Genomic DNA, 22,856 nt, shown 5'->3' on the forward strand with positions numbered 1-22,856 from the left:
GATTCCTTTGAAAAGATGATGAGAAGCATTACCAGTCATTAGCAAAGAAAAAATGTGTTTGGATTTCAAAATATCTATGGAATGGTGTACCAAGATGTCAGTCATTTTCACTCAAGTTTTAACCAATAGCTTTTAGATTGAACCTAATCAAAACAATAATTCCTTAATTTGCTAATTATCTGCCCTGTAGAAACTTCACTGAATGTCCATCTCACTGTGTATATGTGTTTGTGCACTATGGAAAGCAATACCCTTTACCAATTATTTCCTGTATGTATAGTAGCTATGCAGGATGGCTTTAAGTCTTTATGGGTGGAACAGTATGGAAATTACATAGGAATGCCTAACTAATATTACTAAGCTGTATGTGTATGTAGAGGAAAATGCCTCTTAAATACATTGCTAAGGCACCTTTCTCTAACATTTGTGACTCAAGTAAATTATATTAACATCAGCGTTTTAAAACTGGCACATAGTTAGGCTTCAGGGATTGTTCACAAATCTGTACACTTTGTTACAACTTTCTACTGTCTTAAAAAATGAAGATTCTGTTTGTTGTAATGGGTTTCTTTCATTCCATGGCAATGTTTCTACATTTTCAACTTTAGGAAGTGACAAAAAGATGGAAGGGGAAGCTTCCTATTACTTGGGCTTAGCACACCTAGCTGCTGAAGAGTATGAAACAGCACTAACAGTAAGTTGAAGTAAACTTGTAATCATTGCCACTTTTAGTTTTTATTTTATTGTGTTTAGTTTATTTTATTTTATTATATGTTGTTACAAACCCAGCAGAAATGGGTGGACCTGTATGTATTTAGAGAGACTAAAGCAGAATAGCAATTCTAGAAGCAGAAACAAAATCGTTTTATTGTTTATAGTTAAGTAATGTATAATCAATTAGCATGAAGTGCTTTAGGATATATAAAAGTTAAATATGTGGAGTAAAGTGACCCTCTACGCTCACTCCCCATATCATTGAGGACAACAGGATATGGGTTTAAATGATAGCAAAAAGTAAATAGAAAGAAAGAAAGAAAGAAAGAAAGAAAGAAAGAAAGAAAGAAAGCCAAATTACAGTAAACTTATAATATGATTTGGGAAATTTTGCTTTAAAAAAGACTATGGTTGTTAAGCAATTGAGCGAATTGCATTGCTGTGGACCTTTAGTTGGAGGTTGGGAAGGCAGCAAAGGTGGAGATCACTGTTAGTTCCAATCTGAGAAGTAGCCTGCTTCATGATAAAAATAAGTGCTTGCCTGTTTTATGATGAGACTTCTTGTGTTTGGCTAAAATGAACAAAAAGTGTCAAGAAATATCTTTTCTGTATTATAACAAATCTTTTCCTTCATTTTTGTCTTACCTCTAATATATTTCAAGCCTCCTATTTCATTGCACATATCACTCTTGTAATAATTTTATCTGATATATGATATTGGCTTTATATTCAGCTTTGAGAATTTCTCATTCGCTGATTTAGAATAATCATGCTATGTAGAATTCTTACATTTGGGCTAGATATGTTTCTCTGTCACCCTTAAAATTGGGTCATCATGGGGAACTTGGGTTTTCCTAGATAACTCTTCTGCTTAATAATTTTTGGTTAAAATTACATACATTCAGCAATGCTGTGTTCCAGGTACTTTGGGGAGCACAGAGGCCAACACTTCCCTTTAGGAGCTAATTTAATAAAGGTGGCCAACTGTAAACATAACTATAGTTCAAAGCAGGATGAACAGGGGTTTTCTTTTTTTATTTTATTTTATTTTATTTTATTTTATTTTATTTTATTAATTAATTGATTAATTTATTTATTTTTATTAAATATATGAAATTTATTGTCAAATTGGTTTCCATACGACACCCAGTGCTCCTCCCAAAAGATGCCCTCTTTAATACCCATCACCCGCCCTCCCCTCCCTCCCACCCCCCATCAACCCTCAGTTTGTTCTCAGTTTTTAAGAGTCTCTCATGCTTTGGCTCTCTCCCACTCTAACCTCTCTTTTTTTTTTTCCTTCCCCTCCCCCATGGGTTCCTGTTAAGTTTCTCAGGATCCACATAAGAGTGAAAACATATGGTATCTGGCTTTCTCTGTATGGCTTATTTCACTTAACATAACACTCTCCAGTTCCATCCATGTTGCTACAAAAGGCCATATTTCATTCTTTCTCATTGCCACATAGTACTCCATTGTGTATATAAACCACAATTTCTTTATCCATTCATCAGTTGATGGACATTTAGGGTCTTTCCATAATTTGGCTATTGTTGAGAGTGCTGCTATAAACATTGGGGTACAAGTGCCCCTAAGCATCAGTACTCCTGTATCCCTTGGGTAAATTCCTAGCAGTGCTACTGCTGAGTCATAGGGTAGGTCTATTTTTAATTTTTTGAGGAACCTCCACACTGTTTTCCAGAGCGGCTGCACCAATTTGCATTCCCACCAACAGTGCAAGAGGGTTCCCGTTTCTCCACATCCTCTCCAGCATCTATAGTCTCCTGATTTGTTCATTTTGGCCACTCTGACTGGTGTGAGGTGATATCTGAGTGTGATTTTGATTTGTATTTCCCAAACAGGGGTTTTCTGAGTGCAGAGGTTAAGAGTGGTTTGTTCCAACACTGAAGATCAGGGAGGTTGCACAGGGAGCTTTTGAAGAGCAGGATTTCTATAGACAGAAAGTGAGGGTCTTGAGGATAATATCAAATATTAGACACACACACACTCTGTGAATGTACTCGGTATGTTTGGGAAGCAATGAATTGTCAGGTGCAAATATGAAATCAGGTCGGAAAATTAGGTGAAAACTAGCTTATAAATTCTCTGTCTCTGTTTCTCTCTCTCTCTCTCTCACCCTCTCTCTAATGAGCAATGCAAAAACACAAGGTAAAATAAATTCAAGCAATATAATAGAGGTTACAGTGAAAAATAAGTCTTCCCTCCATCCTGGCACTCGGTCCTGCAGTTCTTTCCTCAAAGGCAAATGCAGTTAACAAGTTTTGGGTTTACCCCTCCAAGAATATTCATATATGTGTATAGCATATAAGTGCATATACCTATGTGTTCTTTTTGTTGTTTACAAAATTGTGGCATTTATATGTAGTGTTCTGCATCTGGAGTTAACTTCTTCCACACTCATGCATATAGACATGCCTCATTTTAAAAGGGCCACTGGTGTCCCATTTTATAGTTGTACCATAATGGATTTAATCATCTCATGTTGGTGGGCATTTAGATTATTTCCAATCAGGTTTTATTGCAAAGGGTGTAGCAGTGAATAGCTTTGTGCCAAAGTGAGAGATGATCTACTCAATAAATTTCTAGAGGTGGAAATGCTGGATCAGAGAAGAGATGAATTACATTTTTTTTTCTAAACTTCCATTCAAAGAAGCTTCATCAGTTTACATTCCTACAGTAATAAATGAAGGTACCTGCTTCCTTTGGAAATGCACATATGTGTAATATGTGTTGTGAATATTTTTCCAGGTCATTGTTTTTGACCTGACTTATGAAATTTTTCCATGCTGGACTTTTAGATATATATGTGGCCAAATTTATCAATCTCTTTTTGCACAACTTCTGGCTATTCTTAGGAAGACTGTCCTCCTTCCAAAATGATTATTTTTTTCAAGTTTATGGACGGTTGGAGGGTTTTATGCTTTGTTGAGGATAGTGAAATTCATATTTTAAGCAATGTGTGATTTTTAATGACTTTTGACGAGGCTAGCGACATGATCACATCGATTTATTCATGACTGTTTATTAAGCACCGTCTACATGACAGACGTCATGCCAGGCACTGAGTCTGACCTTTATTTTTAGAAGATAGCAGTAGTGGTGTAGTCTAGCAATGAATGGATTGAAGAAGCAGTACTTGGCATCTAAGAGACACATTTCTTGAAACTGTTACTCCTTTCAGAAAGATATTGAAATTGTTTTTCTGAAAGTATGGAAACCATAAACCAAATAAACATGAATCTCCTGTTAATATTAACTGTGTGACCTTGGGCAAGGACCTTAAACTCTCTAAGTCTCAATTGCCTCATCTATTCAGTGGGACTAATAACTCTACTTACTTTTTAGGGTATAGTGGGTTGAATGGTGGCCCCCAAATGTCAACTTCATAATCCCTGGGACCTGTGATTTTCACCCTATTGGAGAAAAGAGTCTTGGCAGATATAATTAAGTCAAGGACCTTGAGATGAGGTGATCACCTTGCATTATCTAGGTGGGCTTTAAATCCAATGACAAGGGGCCTTGTAAGAAAAAGGTAGAAAGGAGATTTGAAAAGGAGGACAGGAAGACACACACAGAGGAGATAGGCACGTGAAGATGGTGCAGAGCTTGGAGCCATGCTGCCACAGGTCAAGGAATGCCTGGAGCCACCAGAAGCTGGAAGAGGCAGGAAGAATCTTCCCCCAGAGCTGTTGGAGGGAACACGGCTTTGCTAACACCTTGATTTCAGACTTCTAGTCTTCAAAACTATGAAAGAATCGATTTCTTTTGTTTTAAGCCATTTAGTTTGTGGTGATTTGTTACATCAGTGTTAGGAAACTAATACATAGGGTGATTAGGAGAGACCATTTATATAGAGTTTTAAAAGAGTGTCTGCCTTGTATATAATATGCCTTTGGTAATTGTTAGCTTTTATTATTTTTACTCTGGACTTTAGTGGTAGTAGTGAAGATGGAGGAGAGTCATTTTGGAAGTTATGAAGGACTTGGTGATAGACTAAGTACAGAGGGGGCGCTGGGTGGCTCAGTCGGTTAAGTGTCCGACTTCGGCTCAGGTCATAGCTCGTGGGTTCAAGTCCCACGTCGGGCTCTTTGCTGTCAGCTCAAAGCCTGGAGCCTGGTTCAGATTGTCTCCCTCTCCCTCTCCACCCTTCACCCACTTGTGCTCCCTTTCTCTCAAAAATAAATAAATAAAACTTAAAAAAAAAATACACTAAGTATGGAAAGTGAGGGAGTTAGAGGTGCCCAGATGGGCGCTAGGAGCCTGGCTGTGAAACTTGATGGTTGCTGGTGTCATTCACTGAGAGGGAATGCTAACAGATACCCAGGCTTGGGAGAAATGGGAAGGTCACTTTTGATTATGGTGAATTTGAGTTTTTCAGTTATCCAAGGAGAGATCAAACAGTGATATATGTGGGTCTACAGCCCAAGGGGAAGTCTAAACGTGAGATTTTATCCACATTTGATATATAAGTTGTCAGCATATTGAAGCTGTGGAGTGGAGATTTCCTAAAGAGAGTTGATAGTGATGAATGAAAAAGGCCTAGGGCCGGCTGGATGAGGGGGTAGGTGCAAAGGAGATTAAGCAGGGATATCCAGGGAACTGGGAAGAAAACCAGGAATAGATGATCACATACAAGCCAAGGAAACCAGGCATGTCTAAAAACAGAATTATGCAAACCCCTCCTGCCTCCTATCCCAGGTTTTGGGCTGGAATGAGAGAGCTCCTTGCAGAGATTTCCAGTCAGACCTCGACCCCCTCCCCCAGGCATATACCTCAGTTAGAGTCAGGGTCAGTTAATTTTTGTCATTTAATTCTCCAGCCAGGGCGGAGGCTTTGGGAAACCAGGAAGACCATATTCCAGGCTCCAAGGCTCACTGCCACAGTCAAGAGTAGCCTTTGCAGTTCGGAAGAATGAAGCCTGTCTTCAGAGCCCAAGTCTTGCTTGTGGTAGAATATTGTTGTCTTTTTGGAACACAGCTCACTCAGAACTGAGGAATTGCAGGAACCAAGCTTAAAATTTGGGCCAAGTCCATAGGTAGAGCTGCAGGGCTAATGAAGGATCTGTTGTCAGACCTGTAAGTAAGATGCCAAAAGCAAAGTCAAGAAGGCATCAGATTCAGGGCTATACAACAGGAGGCAGGGAACAAGTACCAAGGAATCATCAAGGAATGAGAAGCTGGAGTTGGGATGTGGTTGGAACGGAAAACCGACATGAGCAGTTGTACCTGATTTGGGGCATGGAGGTCTTCTAGCTTAGGTTGATTTTAGAGGGCAGCCTGTTTTCGCTTTGTAATAAAACAGATTTCCACAAAACCTGACATCTTGCTTTCATTTCCATTTGAAAATCATGTATTTTTCTTCTAATATCTTACTTTAACCACTTTCCCTGCTTCCTTTCAGAGATAAAGGGGGCTAGAAACCCATAAGACAGAGCACTCCTTCTTTAGTGAATCTAGTATAAAAAATTACTTGATCAATTACTAAATAGGACTGATTTCCTGACTGATTGATGAGATATCTGCCCAGTTACCTAATCACAAAGTAAACATTCAACATACAATTTTTTTTTTCTTTTGAAATTCTCTTTTATCCTTCTTACCCACCCTGTGCAGTATGACCAACACTATCTTTCTTTATCTGTTTTAAGGCACTGATGGTGTTGTTGTCACAGTGTGGCTGTGGAGAGGGGCAAGAATGACCTGAAATCAGCTTGGTCATGTTGCAGCCAGCCTGAGACAGCAGACAGTTAGATTGAGCATTTCCCTTCCCTTTTCATATTGCATCTATCTTTAATTCTTGGTTTCAAGTCCATATACCCTTTTTATTCTCTCATTTGTGTATTAAGCTTGTATTTTGAAATATTTTCAGATTTTTAATACCTTGCCTCTACATTCAACCTCTTTCTCTCATGAATTTCTCCCTTTCAATACTGTTCATCTGTTTAAAGATATTTACATGATTTGTTCAAAGAAACTTGGCTTAGAGAAACCTGTCACAAGTAAATATTACTGATTAATAGTTCTGATTATCTGAAACAGAAGGATTTTGAAATTTTGCTAATGGATCTTAACTTAAGGGTTTTAATTTATTAATAAATGATTAATACATGTAATAGAAGAATATTTTGACAAGCATATAAATAGTCTGGTCATCCATTCCTTGTTGATAAAGCATTCTTTATCGGATGACAGAACAAGGTTAAACTAAGACCCTAAATAATGGATTTATTTAGGGTTGAAATCCCTGCCAATGAGAAAAAGATATTTGGAGAAGAGAAGTGATAGTTACTCTAATAAACCTGTGCAGGAGGTCACAGAGACCCTGACATTTAAAGGCGAGAATGCTACCTGCATTTATCAGGTGCTGAGAAAAGAAATAGTAATTCCCTTTGGCCATCATCAATTTAGACCTGCACATGTTCCAAGTAGAGTAAATTCTGAATTTTAGTAGGTAAATGTATCTCATGAAGTCCTAAAATTTCAAAGAGAAAAGTACCTTACTAAAAATCACATTCAAGGCTTTTGCAAAGTTGGTCACACTTCCACAATCAAATACTACAACTGTAAAATTAATTTAAGAAAAAGAAAGGGCCTCCCTTAGCACTGTGTTTTATGCATGAATTTTCTTCCTTTCTAAATATTCCACTCCATGTAATAATTTTAGGAACACCAACTTTAACAATCTTCAGTACATTCAGTGAATTATTTGCTTCTTATTATTTAGCAATAATGTAGCCTATCAAAAATTATACTATGAAAGCAAAATTCATCATATTGATACTTCATTTGCTTTTATAGTATAAAATTCATCACATGTACTATATTATTTAATTATTCCATATATAAAACAGTAGCCATCTTTATATTCGCATACATGTCAGCATCTTTATAATAGCTTAGAATGCTTCCAACATTAGTGTTAACCTAAACTCATGGTTAACCTAAATCTGTAGCTTTATCAGCAGCATCTCATATTTGCAAAATGCAAATAAATAATGTATCAGAAAAAATAGTTACACTAATATTCTAGCAACTCACAGATTGTTTCAAAAAACTCACAGATTATTAATAAATATTAATAATGAAGGATATGGATTATATTTGTAAAATGATACATTCTTAAGGTGTCACTAGGTAATTGTAATTAAATTTTACTTTTCTTTCAAGTCCATATATACAAACAAAGGGAAAGCCATTATATATCAGAAGGCATTTCTAACAAAGAATGATTTATTTGATTTGTATTGTTTAGCTGACCAAAGTTTAGGGGGAGACAATTCTTACAGTTATTCCCATTTAGTTCCTTTCTCCATTTAGTTTGTTACTTTCTTCTTTAAAAGTCACACCGTCCTTGGGAGTAATGGGTTCTTGATCCAAATGACAATCCAGCTGACATACCTTGCCAGAGTCCACAGTAACATGCATAAAACAAGTTTTCTTTTTGGTCACTTTTACCAGTGAAGACTTTTATCTACTACTGAAACCATTACATAACCCAAATAAATCTGAGTTCCTCACATTTCACCCTCAGTATGATATCATATTAAAAATCCAGCAAGCTAAAGGAAAAGTAATTTCAGTTTCTATTTACTTGTCCTCAAAGAACAGTAAAAGATAAAATTCTTAACTCCCAGCAATATTATTTTTTTAAATCCTCTCTCCTTCCATTTAAAAAAAATTTGAATTGTCTCTAGATATTCTGAAGCCTGTAATTTCATGTCACTCCCTAAACCCAAAGTTCCCTCCTGTCTTCCACTCACTCGTGGTTCACCACTGCTCTCCTTTTCCTCTGTGCTTCTGTTTTGCCTCTTTTCTCTTCCAGATCAAGAAATGGTGGCTCTTCAGCAGGCTCATTTCTATATCTTACATAGATACTCCCCTCCCACTGCAGATTATAACTCTGATCTGCATGATAAAATCCACCCACCTAGGGGTGCCTGGGTGGCTCAGTCAGTTAAGCATCCGACTTCGGCTCAGGTCATGATCTTGTGGTCCGTGAATGAGTTTGAGCCTCGCATTGGGCTCTGTGCTGACAGCTCAGAGCCTGGAGCCTGCTGCGGATTCTGTGTCTACCTTTCTCTTGGCCTCTCCAGCTCACACTCTGTCTCTCTCTCTCTCTCAAAAATAGACATAAAAAAAATTAAAAAAAAAAAACACTGAGGGTGGGGCTGGTTTGGGGAGAAAGGAAGAAATGCCGAGGTAGTCATGCCATAGTGAGTAGACTGGGAAGGGAAAGGAAGCAGATACTCTTGCATTAATCATTTTTTATTCTCTTGCACTATATGTGACAGATGCTTGAACACTACATGTCATAAGAAAAAAATATAAAGAAAAAATAGTAAGTGGAGAGAGAGGGAAAGAAAGTAAAGGAGCCAAGGCAAAGAAGAGGTCAAGAAAGAGGCTCTCAGAGGCTCTGTCTTCCTTTAGATCCTTTGTGCATTAGTTCAAATATTTCAACTCTGCCAAGTTCTGTACATGCACAGTATATGATGATATGATCAATTTTTCTGCTGGACCATACGTACTACTGTATGTGGACTGAATGGGTCTGTCCGTAAGAGCATTTGCTTCTGTGCATCTGCACTTTTGTCCTTTCCTGTCTGCTTCCAGCTCCAGGTAAAGGACTCTTTGGAACCAATTTACTATGGTACCAGGATACCTGGTTAGAGTTGCCTGGGATGGATACAAACACTCACATCTGCTACCATATCTTTGATTATTAGAATTTTGCATGAAGTAAAGGCAGTAAATACTAGCATTTCTTGAATAAGGAACTCTCAACAGGCTTTTCGAAGTATATTTAACAACTCTTTGGAGGGTGAGGGCAACAAAATGTTAAATCGGGCTGGTGGAGAACAGAATCCCAGCTTTGCTGCCACCTTCACCATGTGACATTGCACAAGCAAATGAACCTTTTGGACTATTAGCTTCTTCATCTGTAAAATGGGGGTACTATTACCCCCTACCACAATACAGCTTTGTGAGAATTAAGTAAGAAAGCGTATGTAAAGTTTGTGGCATAAGATCTAACATATAGAAACCCATAACTATTATATCACCATTACTATGCAGAAAAGAATTATTTTCCCAAGTGCTAGATGGTCAGACATCTATAAAATCATGATTTCTGACTTTTGCTCTAGGCCCAAGTATTCCCAAACAAATAGTAAGCATAGAATAAAATGCTAAATGTGTCGGTGAAAGGCTGTATCAAAGATGTTGAAGAAGGAGTTTATTTAGGAGCTATATTACATGATAAAGACCCCTTTATGTAGTGCAGTTCAAGCGTATATAGCAATAGCTCTCTAATTGTTAAGTGGTCAAACATTTGAGCTGACAGTAGGTTTTGATGTGTAATCTTTATTATGGACAGTAACTGTTTTTTATAGAAAGAGCATGTGGGATGCTAGCATGTGGGCTAGAAGACTTGGATCTTAGTCCCGTGTGCCACATACTAGCTATTGACCTTAGTTTAGTCACTTAGCTTCTTAGAGGCTCGGTATCATTTGTGAAATAGAGGTGGCAATGGCAGCTTTGCTGTATCTTTGTGAAGATCAAATGGAAAAACCATATGTTTTTACACTTTAGACTATAAACAGTTTTCACATGTAAGATGCTATTATTACCACAGGCTATGATATAATTAGCACTGAGTAATGATAGCAATGATTCTCGGGTAGGTAACATTTATTGAGTATCTATTCAGAGTGCTGCTTTATACTTATTTCTCAACTGTAATTTACTAAATTTATCATATGTAAATTACAAAGGGCTTAAGTTTATCTTTGTCTTGGCACATATTTCTATAATGGAAATGTAATAAACTGACATTCTATAGAAAAATCTTTATTATTAATATATTAATAACTTGTCCTTGAGTGAAAAAAATGGCATTTATCCAAAAAAAGGAATTTGAGTAATTTCTTTCTTTAAAGACCAGAGCTCTTCACTACCCACTAAATAGAAGTTGTCTTTACTTGCCAATTAGAAATCATTACCTAAAATTGACCCTTCTGTTCTTGTTTAATGGCCTCAGTATCTGAGGGGAGCTCAGATGCTGGCACAGAGGAAATCATGGCCTCCTTTCCCCAGAGGACCGCTGGTTATTATACAAAACATGCAGACAATTCTGCTTGCAGCCAGTTTGCCTCCTGGTACTGTGTAGTTCATCACCAGCTTCTGAAGCATGCTAAAGAGGGCTTGCCACTCAGCTTGAGACGATTCAGGTGTAAGCTCAGGGGTCTCAGCAGTCATTTTCCTGCTTTGCATCAGAGTTTTCATCCGTTTTATCCTTTTGTCCCATGACCCACCTCAGGCAGTCTCCTTCTTGGGAATCTAAAAGGAGCAGCTGTTACAGATCCCATTTCCCCCAATTGTTGCCACACGGATCTCCTTCTATTCAGCATCACCCCCCCCCACCCGCCACATGCACCCCTGCCAGTACACAAATAGCAGTTACTTCCTTTCCATTCCATACATTTTGCTAATAGAGAAATGTTCAAAATATCTGACAAGCAAAAGAAAAGTGATAGGATTAGAAAAACACCCATAGAAGAAAATAGTCATATTGCCTAATTAAAAAAAAATTATCTCCAAATTGCATCAAATTATATTACTCAAAATTATTATAAGCAATAATTTAAGGCATGGTATAAACATGTATTTCATATCTGATCTTATTTAATACCATTTGAACAGTTAGTCTCACTTGGAAAAACATGTTAAGAAGTTCATGAAAAATATGTTTTAGTAATTTGGAGATTATGCAAATGTAAAATGTTTTACTAATAATTTTGCTACTGTTATCTCTGTATTTAAAGTCATGACCTTTCTAAGACATTAAAACAGATAACATTACAGTAATAATTTCATATAAATTTTTGTAGGAAAGATTGTTTGCAGACTAGAATCCTAGTAAATTGAATGTTTTTTTTTAATTTTCTCATTAATGGGGAGCTGAACTCTCTTAAAAATTTTTTCTGTTTAATTTTTCTATTTTTTTTACAATGTTACAGCCTAGTAAAATAGCATTGTGTGTTTTTTTTCTTCTTTTTAAATGATGAATACATTATGGTATTTGTCATATAAATTATAGTATTTGTCATTTAAATGACAAATGCATTATAGGAAAATCAGAATACTGAAAAAAAAAGAAAACCTGATTTTTTTTAAACAGGAATCTGTAGGCAAAAATTTAAAGTCATAGACACTTGTGAAAAGGAAGAGATGTTTTATGTCAGGAAAGAAAGTTCATGGCCTAAATTAATATAAAAACTGATTTCTAGCCATAAAATGTATTGGGTGTTTTGTTTGTTTGTTTGTTTTGAAATGTGAAAGCTGGTTTTGGATCCCCTTGAGATGTAGAATGCCACTTTAGCTGCATGATGATGTTGATTATTCATTGTAAAAAGAAGGTGCTGGTAGAGTAGCTCTTTATAAAACTGCTGAAATTTTTGTTTCCAGTCAATCACATCTTAAGAAATAGCCTAAAAACTTCTGATACTCTTTTTGTGAGAAAATGAAGAGAAGGATAATTATTTTTACTTCGTTCATTCTAAAGAGGATGAACTTCCAGACTCCAAAAATTGAGTACCCTAATCAACTGTACCGAATAGTGACATATGGAACATAATGTATGTATACCCCTTAAAGTTCAAGGCCTAGCATATGAAAATGTTCTCTGGAGCAATAAAGCAACCTGCATAGTTCATCACAAGACTAATTGTATGACAGACCTAGAGGCAACGGCACAGCTGTTAGCACACGTTGATCTAGAGGCCGCAAAAGAAGAAGAGGCATCACACCGGCCAGAACCCAGAGATGATTATAGGATTAGATGTGTTAAACAATAGTGTGGGGACCATACTAAGTCATTATACATTGAAACAAATTATATTTTTCCCTCTGTGACACAGAAGGGGTAACTTCAGAAGGACAAATGTAATACATCTTAAAACTTACCTGGAATTGTCTCAAATGTATCTATAGGGGAGACAATTACTTGATCTCCAGTTAACACCTATATTGATTTTAGAAATTATTCAGTATAAGTGGTGCTCAATAAAAATAACATATACTGGACTTTAAAATAGCACAACACTCTATTTCTGATAGTATACTTAAGAAACAATTTTAACTTCCTCCTTAATTAAACATTTAAAAGCTTAGTTAACTAGTAAAACAGTCTACTTTAAGATTAACTCTCTACTTTTCCCACGAATGTCTTCTGTTGTCCTTTTTTTTTTTCCCCCTAAATGATAATGGTGATGGCCAGGGATAGAGAAAGAGAAGGAATGTAACAGAGAAACTAACAAATCCACAAAATGACATTCAGTTCCTAAATAATCAAGAATTGATTATATAGATGTGTATAGCAGCTTTTGTTTGTGAGCATTTCAGGGAAGAACGTTAATATTCTTTTACATGAAATCATGACTTAGAGGCAAAAAATCAAAAATTCAGATAGTATCAGAGGTTGGCAAGCATGTGAGGTTCTGAGAACTGTGGTTAGAAGTGGAAGTTGGTATCAAGAGTGACAGGGATGCCTGGGGTGCCTGGTGGCCCAGTTGGTTAAGCATCCAACTTTGGCTCAGGTCATGATCTGGCGCCTCATGAGTTCGAGCCCCACATGGGGATCTGTGCTGACAGCTCAGAGCCTGGAGCCTGCTTTGAATTCTGTGTCTCCCTCTCTCTCTGCCCCTACCCTTCTCGTGTTCTGTCTCTCTCCCAAGAATAAATAAACATTAAAAAAATTTAAAAAAAAGTGACAGGGTGAGGATACAAAGATTTGGCCATAACTTATACATACAATGTTAGAAGCACTGTTTATAATGGTGAAATATGTAGAAACAAGGTAAATGTACAATAGCAAGTTGATTAAACATCGCCAAGTATCCTGTGATGCAAAATAATGCAGCCAATAAAAGTGACACAAAAGTAAGTATTTTTATAATAATAAAAGTATTATCAATATATTAAGCCAAAAATCAGGGTATAAACCAATGTACATTATGACCACACTCATGTGTATTTACATACATGCATACACATATATAAGACATATGTATCAATGCAGATACTAGAAACACCAGATTGTTTTTGGTGGTCATCTGTGGGAGCTGGAATAATGGATGACTTTAATTTTCTGTTTTGGGGAAAGTGATGGATCTGTATGCTCCAAATTTTCTGCAATTAACATATACTAATTTTGTAATAAAAAAGTAAACTACTATTTCTTTTCATTCCATTAAAATTTAAAGACTTCAATGAATGTTTTCAGTAGGTTGTATGTAAACTATTCATAGTAAAAACCTTCAGCATAGGACTGATCATAGCAGCTGGTCATTTCAGCAGCTCGTCTCAACCCAAAACACCAAGACAAGTTATTAAAAGCTTAACAAGTAGTAAAGACCATTTAAAGATGACCCAATAATAAATTATTCAAAAAATAATCATATGACTTACAAAGCAAAAACAACAAAATAGGGGGAAAAATATAGCTATAGAGTTTTTGGTATCCTGAGTAAATCTGACCAAAGTCTGTATGAGCAAGAAATGCTAATAACTATATTAACGAAGGATGTTGTTTGTTTTCAGCTTCAGTTTGATGCACATTTTTGAATATAGGTCTGGGCAGTTTCTTTATGCTCAGGTAGATATTTACCATGCAGCAGGACTGCATTGTCCATAAAGAAAATAGACACCCAACACAGACTTGTGGCATACTTGTAATAGGGACCAAGAGCTAGAGAAGCAACAGGGAAGCTTCATCTTATTTGGAGATTGAGGTGATGACATTTGAATTGAACCTTTCAAAATACATGGTAAAAGAAGCAGCATGAGTAAAGGCCCAGGAGGGCAGAAAATGCATTCCAGTCACGCTGGAGTATTGGTGTTGAGGGACCGGGGCTGTTGGTGGGGGGAAGCTGGAAAGATAGGGCAGTGGGATGAGATCCTCACAGGCCTAAGTAGGGCAGGAACTGGTTTTAGAAGATAGCCTGGCAGTTGTGTGTAGGACAAACTGAAAAGAGAAAGTAGAGGAAGGAAAACCAGTTTAAGGGCTCTTCTAAAATATTTCAGGTGAGGAATAATGAGCTCTGAACTCGGGTGGTGTGGTGTAGCTCATAACGGACACATTTGAGAGACATTTTACAATTTTACAGTGTTTTCTGGCTGGTAGATGAACATACAGAGACAAGATGGAGACAAAGAATTTGAAGCTTTTTGTTCAAATAATCCAAAGTAGGATAGTAATGTTAAATGAGATAAAGTCACAGAGGGAGAAGCAGCTAAGCAGAGGACTTTTTAACAGCAATTTGGAGGACCTCTGTTATCCTTGTCTTCTCAGAACATTCCACCATTACCACTATTGCTTTTCTGCTGGCTACGGTCTTGTCTCTAACCTTGGGGCTACAGATCTCACCGCCACCACTCCTTGCTCCAATGAAGCAAATCTCTAGAGGAAGGTCTCTAGACAAGCTCAGCCAATCGGATTGCTTACCTAATAATTTTGTTTTCTATTGTTTTTAAATCAGAGCCAGTCTTCCTTGGTAAGGAAGCCTGGATGCTGCCAGAGCCACGGAGGATGGTGGGCTGAGAGAGTAAAACTAACAGAGAGAAAACAAGATGAGAAAGGGAGAGTGCAATTTCTGGTAGCATTTGGGTCCCTAGTTTACCATTTTGCCTAAATTAGATTGGGGTGGTTTCTGTCCTATGAAACCAAATGAAATCAAATGAGCCCAGATAGAATAGCATCATCATGAATAACAGTAACAACTAGCGTGCCTTTGTATGCTATGGGTCTACAACTCTACCCAACCTTATTGTTTACGTGTTTTACCTCATTTAATACTCACACAATCCCTAAGAAGCAGATCTTATTAGTATTTTCTATTTACTCTTACTCCCATTTCACAGATGAAGAAGGCTGAGACTTAGATTCAATGACTTGATTACGGTCACAAAGCTTGCAAATGCCGAGCCAAGACTGGAGCCATGCTCCTAAGTGCTAATGCTGTCACAACTCATTTTTAAAATCATTTAAATATATGTGGTATACATAAATCACATGTATACACTTTTAATAACATTCTCACCTATTCTATTTAATGAATTACTGGTTGGCATAAATAACATTTTGTAATTCTTGTCCAGTAGAAATTATTATTCAATAACAATTGAAACTTAGAATAAGAATCACCTGTCTGTTATCAGGCCAGTTCAGAATAGGCACAGAGTTTGGGAACACAGAAGTGGAACTATTAAGTGGCATCCCGCTAGGGATGACCCGCTGTTTTGTAGCTTCTCCAGAGAAAGAGATGTAAGGAATTCTCACCTCACATTTCCATCTCCCATCTCTCTCTTACCCTCCATTGGCATAGATAATGGAGTATTGTGGATTCTTCATTGGTCATGACTTAACTCCGTAGCTGAATTTGTCTTGTTTTCTCTAGATGTCAATGACATATCTAGCAGCACTAGAGTTAATACATTTGTAAGAATTCTTTTTCAAAAGCAGTGTGTTCAACATATTTTTCCTACAACCCTGAATCTCTTCTTGCTACTGATGCAAATTGGCTATCAACCAGCAGCTCTTAGTAAATGCAAGGGAAAGAGCATAAAAAATGCTGTTTGTTAGGTTTTCCACAGAAAGATCTAGTAGGGCAGAATGTTTATAACATTCTGGATAAACAAAATAGGGGGAGAAAGATAGGGTCCTTCTGGTAGATTACAATGCTCTCTGTTCCCGTCTTAAGCATGATCACAGTATGATGTAGTGATTACAAGCGTAGCCCCTAGAGTCACATTGCCTAACTCCAGAGCCTGGTCCTGCCACTTCTAATCCTGTGACATATACGTGGGTCACCTCACCTCTCTTGTGCCTCACTTTCCTCACCTGCAATGTAAGGAAATGCTAGCAACTAACCAATAGAGTGGTTGTGAGGATTAAATGGATTAACATGCAAAAAGTACTTCCATCTATGTCTGCCATACTGTCCTCCCTCAAAAAATGCAGGTGAATACTAAAGAATAATAGAAGTATGATTTGCTGTGTTTGTGCAAGGATTATGGCATCCCTGCTGCCATTGCTGACTTAACAGAGCATAGATAAGTCTCTCAGCATCCCACTTTGTAAAGTGAACATGATATTTATTAATATAGCCTGTTGATGAAAATTCCAGTGGAATAGTGAAGTGATAATGGTTTATTGGTCCTTATTATTGTTCTGCAAATGATTTAACTATATATTTTTCCTAAATTTAATTAAACATATTCATTTTCCCTATGAGCTTATATTAGCTTACAGCAGAGTGACTGTTTATTATGTTCATTTTATATGTTTATAATATCACAGACATTACCAAAATAAACATTTTCCTTTTAAAATATTATGTAAATAATCATTAATACTTGTTACAAGGTTGCAAAGCCAAAATTACTTTTTAATTGTTTATTATAATAGATTATGTGGAAATGGAAAACTACCATCCAGGCAATCATTAGAATCTTCAGAATTGGTTTTGAAAAATACCAGAAAGACCACCAAATTAGGAGTCAGACATTCTGCCTTCTGGTGGTAGTTTTGTCATAAGCTCTTTGGTCTCGAACAAGTCGTTAAATCTTGTTCATTTTCCTTCACAACATTGTTACAGGATGCCATTGTTAAAATCTTGATTGACGGTGGGACAGGTGGTACCAAAGGAGCCAGAACTTGGGGCCTAACATTTATGGTGACATTATCAGGCAGCCTCTTGGCACTGAGGTGGGAGAAAGGGTCAGATAAGACCCTTGGCCTATTGGCTTTATTTCTCTGTGCCTCAGTTTTCTTACCTTTAAAAAGAGATAAGAATAATAATAATGCCTGCTCCTGAGTGTTGGGAAGATTTAGTTACTTAATATGTGTAGTCCTTTTTTTGTTTTTTTAACATTTATTCATTTTTGAGAGACAGAGTATGAGTGGGGGAGGGGCAGAGAGAGAGGGAGACACAGAATCTGAAGCAGGCTCCAGGCTCTGAGCAGTCAGCACAGAGCCCAACACAGGGTTCAAACCCACGGACCATGAGATTATGACCTGAGCTAAAGTCAGATGCTTAACCAACTGAGCCACCCAGGCACCCCTAGTCTTAAGAACAATCTGTGACATATCCAGCAAATAGTTTTGGAGCACCTATTGCCAGGCCCTGTTCTAGACACTTGGAATATATCAACAGCAAAACAAAGATCTTTGTCCTCATGGAGCATCATCCCATTGGAGAAAGACAGACAATGGAGATTAAAAATAATAAGTGAGTTAGCATGTTAGACAGTAATAAGCATGTTATAGACAAGAAAAAAAATAGAAAAGAATGAGTCAGGAGTGTCTAAACAAGTGGTGAGTAGGGGAAGTTTTAAATAGGTGATCAGAAAGGGCCTCATTGAGAAGTTGACATTTGAAGAAAGACTGGGAGCAGATGAGAGTTCAGCTAGGCAGATATTTGATGGAAGTTCATTCCAAGCAGAGGGAAAGGTCAAGGCCAAAACTCCAAGACACCAAGCCTAAGCCCTGGAGGCTTGGGGCCAGTGAAGCCAAGGAGAAGCAAAAGGGAAGCAGAGTAATGGGAACCAAAGTCAGAGGATTAGGGGTGGGGTCGTGGAAGGCCTTATGGGCCATTATAAAGTGAGGCAGGTTTTCTTCTGAGTCAAAGGGGGGCAGTCACTGCAGTCAGGGGAAAGAAATAATAAATACTCAGTATTAACAATTATTAGCTATTATAATTAGTTCATAGGATGAAAAAACAGCAGCTGGTAATAGATAAAGCCATAACCAGGTAAACATGAGGTTAACATGTAGAATGTCAGACATTGGGCTGCACTGGGTACCCTGTAGGTGAGTGGAGAATTCTGGGAAGGGTGCCAGCAGGTAGTAAGCTGTAACTGAGGGTCTAGATCTGCAAAGTCATGCTCAAGGGTAACCAGCAGCAAGCATATCACAGTGCACAAGAACAAAATGAGCAGGAGACAAAGTCCAATAAACCCAGTTCAAATCTCTTCTTCTTCTCCAACCCTAGGACTGTGTGTACCAGAGCAAGTTCCTCAACCTCTCTACACTTAATTTACCTCATTTGTACAATGGGAATATTGATATTTATCTCAGAGGGCTCTGTGAAAATTAAATGTACCATGAATATGAAACACTCCACATATGTGGCTTTTGCTCCATAAGTGGTAGTGACTGCCATTGGCAAGGGACAAGCACCAAGCCACAGGGACTGAGACTTAGGAGTGGCACTCCTGACAAGAGCATACTGAGGCCACAAGGTAGGTCTTCAGCTTTGTAGTAAATAAGGACCCAACCAGCACCAAGACAGAGATTTAGGTAAGAAGAACAAGATGGGGATGCTGCTCCAGGGTCTGGGACACATGTCAAGGCACATGGAAAAAGCCTGGTCACCTTAATAGAGATCAAATCAGAATATGATCTGTGGCAGACTGATGTGATGGCAAGCTTCTGCCCTGATAGAATAGGGACAGAAATGGCCCTGGGGACTGGGGACTGGGGACTGGGGCAGGTCACAGTTGCTAGATGGGGGGACACCAGCGTGGAGAATGGCAGGGCCCAGGAAGCAGAGCAACTAGCAAGTTATTATGGAAATGATCTCCACCATTGCTTCTGGGCTCTATAATTCTCCATTTCGAAATATTGATAAATAATTTGAAAATGCCAAATATAATGGTAATTTTCTAGTTTATCGTATAAAACCTAAAGCTTACTATAAGAATGCTAGCAGCAATTTGTTTTGCCACTTTATTTTCAGCTCATATGTTATTTCAGAGCTGATCAAAGGCATTGGTTGCAAAATATAAAATAAATCATGCTTCTAAATAAACCACTAAAGAGTGTTAAATTGATTTAAGTGATTTTAGGAATATTAATATTTAAAACATCTCTGTCCCAAGCCTCTTTATGACTACCTATAGCAATAATAACTACCATTTCATTCTACCATTCTTCATCTTATAATATTACATAGTAAACTGTGTAAAACATTATTTTTTAGCACTGGAATAGAAATGTAGGATTTCGGCTATTTATGTTTAAATATCTTGAATTTTATTCAGTCAATAAAAGTATACTCGATTAATGCATTTATTATACTCTTTGCTTAGGTTGAGGTGAATAGAGTGCAGTGTTTGTTTTTTATTATTAAAGAAAACTTTGCCTTGCACTCACATGCCTTTGCAGTAAATTTGATTTTAAGCAGCATGTATTTCAGGATTAGTCCCAGTCTTGGGAAATTTTCTAGCTTCACAATCTTGCATCTTTGGCTTATCTGAAAATATTGTTAAAATTACATACATGATTTTCATAGATTTTTTTTAATACATAAGGAAAAGACGGTATCTGCAGTGCTAAATGGAATATCGATGGATGTCCCTCAGTGGGAGGGAGGGTCTGGGCAGCAAAGCATCCCATGCAGGCACTTTGGTGTTAGAGTCACCTAGGCTGCACAGTTTGACAGCCAGCTCTATGAGTGAAGACACACTGGTGATAAAAGCAACCAGACATCTGGATCACAGTGCGCACATTCAAAGGCATTTCTGAACTGTTCGCACATTTGTACTCACCCGGGTCCCCAGCCTTGCCCAGGGCTCACTCATCATTTTCTTCTCTGCCTCTGCCTGTCTTCGTCTTTTTTTTGTACTTCAGCAACCTCCCTTTTCCTCTCCAAGTCACCTCCATCTGCTTATGTGTCATTGTGGCCCTCCTGCCACACGGCTGGCTGAGGAATCCAGTAGCCCTCCCCGCCTCTGCCCAGCACCGCCGCATGCCTGTCACTGCTCAGCGCTCTGCGCCACACTGGCTTGTTTTGTCAATAACCATTTATTTGTTGCTGGAATAGTAGCAGCCATTACATCTGACCTCCCTGTTTCATCAATTATGGATAGATTATTGGATGTGAACATCTGCAAAAGCTTGCTGTTGAACTCACCTCCTGGCTGGGATTAGATAAAGTACTAAACTGTTGTTTATTGTCAGGCCAAAACTCTACTGGGAAGGCAGGGAATTCCAAGAGTGGCAGAGCCCCATCAGAAGTACCAAAAATCGTTTCGTATTGCCACTGTTTCCCCGAAGATTCCAACCATTTATTATTTACACTTATTACTAGTTGTTATAACCTACTTGATAAAAGCTCTTGGCAGGCATCGCCTTTCCAGTCATGGCCGCATCTGTCAGAATGGAAATGACTCATAAATCGTTTTCTTGCCTCTTCCATCACGGCAAAAGGGAAATAGATGAAGCTTCCTCTGTGAGCGAGCATTCAGAGAAAGACTTTCCTACCATGTTTTATTTTAAAGAAACGTGTTCACCCAGCTTGATCTGAAAGCATTACACCGTGGATCTAAATTAGGGTTTACTGAGTTTACCAGAATAATGGCCTGTGGTGGAAAGGATATCAAATTGCACGGAGAGAATATGCTCAAAATGTTTTTCAAGGCTTTCATGGATTTCTGAGAAAGGGGAAGCAGAATGAAATTTTATTGAATCTTGCCTTCAATGAGGAAGAAATCTAGTAAGAGAGATTATGAATAGATGATGGCCCTACCTTCGGGGGAAAGACAGATCTCCGAGCGGGAATTGGTTCATGCAGAAATATAGAAATTTTCACAGTATTAGTGTTTATTAAAACCTTCTGGATAATATAGAACACACTTTGATCCTTTCCTGTGGAGCCAGAAACCATTATGCTCCAAGTGGTCCAATGGAAGAAGGTTGGTACGTCACCCCTTCAGGGGAAGCTGAGGAACTTGGTTTGTCACTAAGCTAGTGACTTTTCACTGCTTACCTGTCTGTCTTAGCTTGTTACTTGGGAAGATAGTAACTATATATGTCTCTTATCAGTCTAGATTTTAAAAGAAAGAGAAAAAGAGTTTTATATTCCCTCCACAGATAGGAAGAATTATTACTCAAGATACCATGACTAATCTAACAATCTCAGCCTCGGATCTGCTTGTCCTCACCGAGCATAATGGGTTCATAATGGAAACTTACTCATTTGGGAATATGATTAGATGAAACAAGCACACATTTAGTAGGGGGTTCTTACATCATTTTGAAATGTCATTTAAGCCCACCTTTAAGAATTTGGCCTGTTTGCTGATACTTGAATTCTCTCTAGGACTGGCTGTTAACTGAAAAAGTTCCCGTACTTTCCATTTACCACAGTTATAGTGTGCCATAGTTTTTTCCTTTATTGAATGATATTCAATGCAAAACATAGAAAATATAATGTAATATATAATATGTGATAAACTGTAATGTATATTATGTGTAATGTATATGTTATATAATAACTTATAATAGCTTATTTTTCTTTAAGGCAATTAAATAGCTATGTGTAACGTTCTTATGAAGACAATATATAATTATAAATACATTACTAATATAATTATAGGGATATTATATAATATAGAAGCTCATTATATATGTTTCTGCAAGTACTTCACCACTAGTACTTTCCAAGGGCTCTTCCGTATTCATTCAGCAGTATTCAACATTAAGATAAAAGTAGGAACTAGGGGTATAATGGAGAGCAAAACAGGTATGGTTCCTGTTCTCATGGCACTTAGGACCTAATTGGAGAGAGACAAATATGTTTTTATAATTAAAAAACGTTTTTTTAATCTTTATTTATTTTTGAGAGAGAGACAGCGTGTGAGCAGGGAAGGAGCAGAGAGAGAGGGAGACACAGAAATCGGAAGCAGGCTCCAGGCTCTGAGCTGTCAGCACAGAGCCCGACGCAGGGCTCGAACTCACGAACCATGAGATCATGACCTGAACTGAAGTCGGATGCTTAACCGACTGAGCCACCCAGGCGCCCCAAGGGAGACAAATATTAATAAGTAGATACATATGATGCTGTGGTAAGTGCTGGAATAGCACAAGAAAGTGGTGTGTGTCCAGGGCGTGGAAGAGTCAGGAGTGAAGTAAGAAAGAGCAATGCAGGCAGAGGGACGTGGAGGTGGACAGCACTGGGCTCATTCCTGATAGTGAAAGGTCTGTGTGGCTGGAGTGAGGTTCCCAGAGTCCCACACATTCCAGCAAGACATAAATGTTGACATCTCTGCACTGATAAAGTGAGTGAC

At 37.8% G+C, this 22,856-nt stretch overlaps 1 protein-coding gene across 4 annotated transcripts in view; it reads left to right on the forward strand.

Moving 5' to 3' along the window:
- Positions 1-22,856, forward strand: part of TTC29 (tetratricopeptide repeat domain 29) — a 255,129-nt gene that overhangs the window by 102,298 nt on the left and 129,975 nt on the right. For all 4 annotated transcript variants that reach the window (XM_042935359.1, XM_042935356.1, XM_042935357.1 and 1 more), the window contains one exon: positions 609-694. In XM_042935359.1, the coding sequence (XP_042791293.1) occupies positions 609-694 (86 nt within the window). The remainder of the gene's footprint in view (positions 1-608; positions 695-22,856) is intronic.

Source organism: Panthera leo, chromosome B1 (genome assembly GCF_018350215.1).
Source record: "Panthera leo isolate Ple1 chromosome B1, P.leo_Ple1_pat1.1, whole genome shotgun sequence".
Lineage (NCBI taxonomy): Eukaryota > Metazoa > Chordata > Mammalia > Carnivora > Felidae > Panthera > Panthera leo.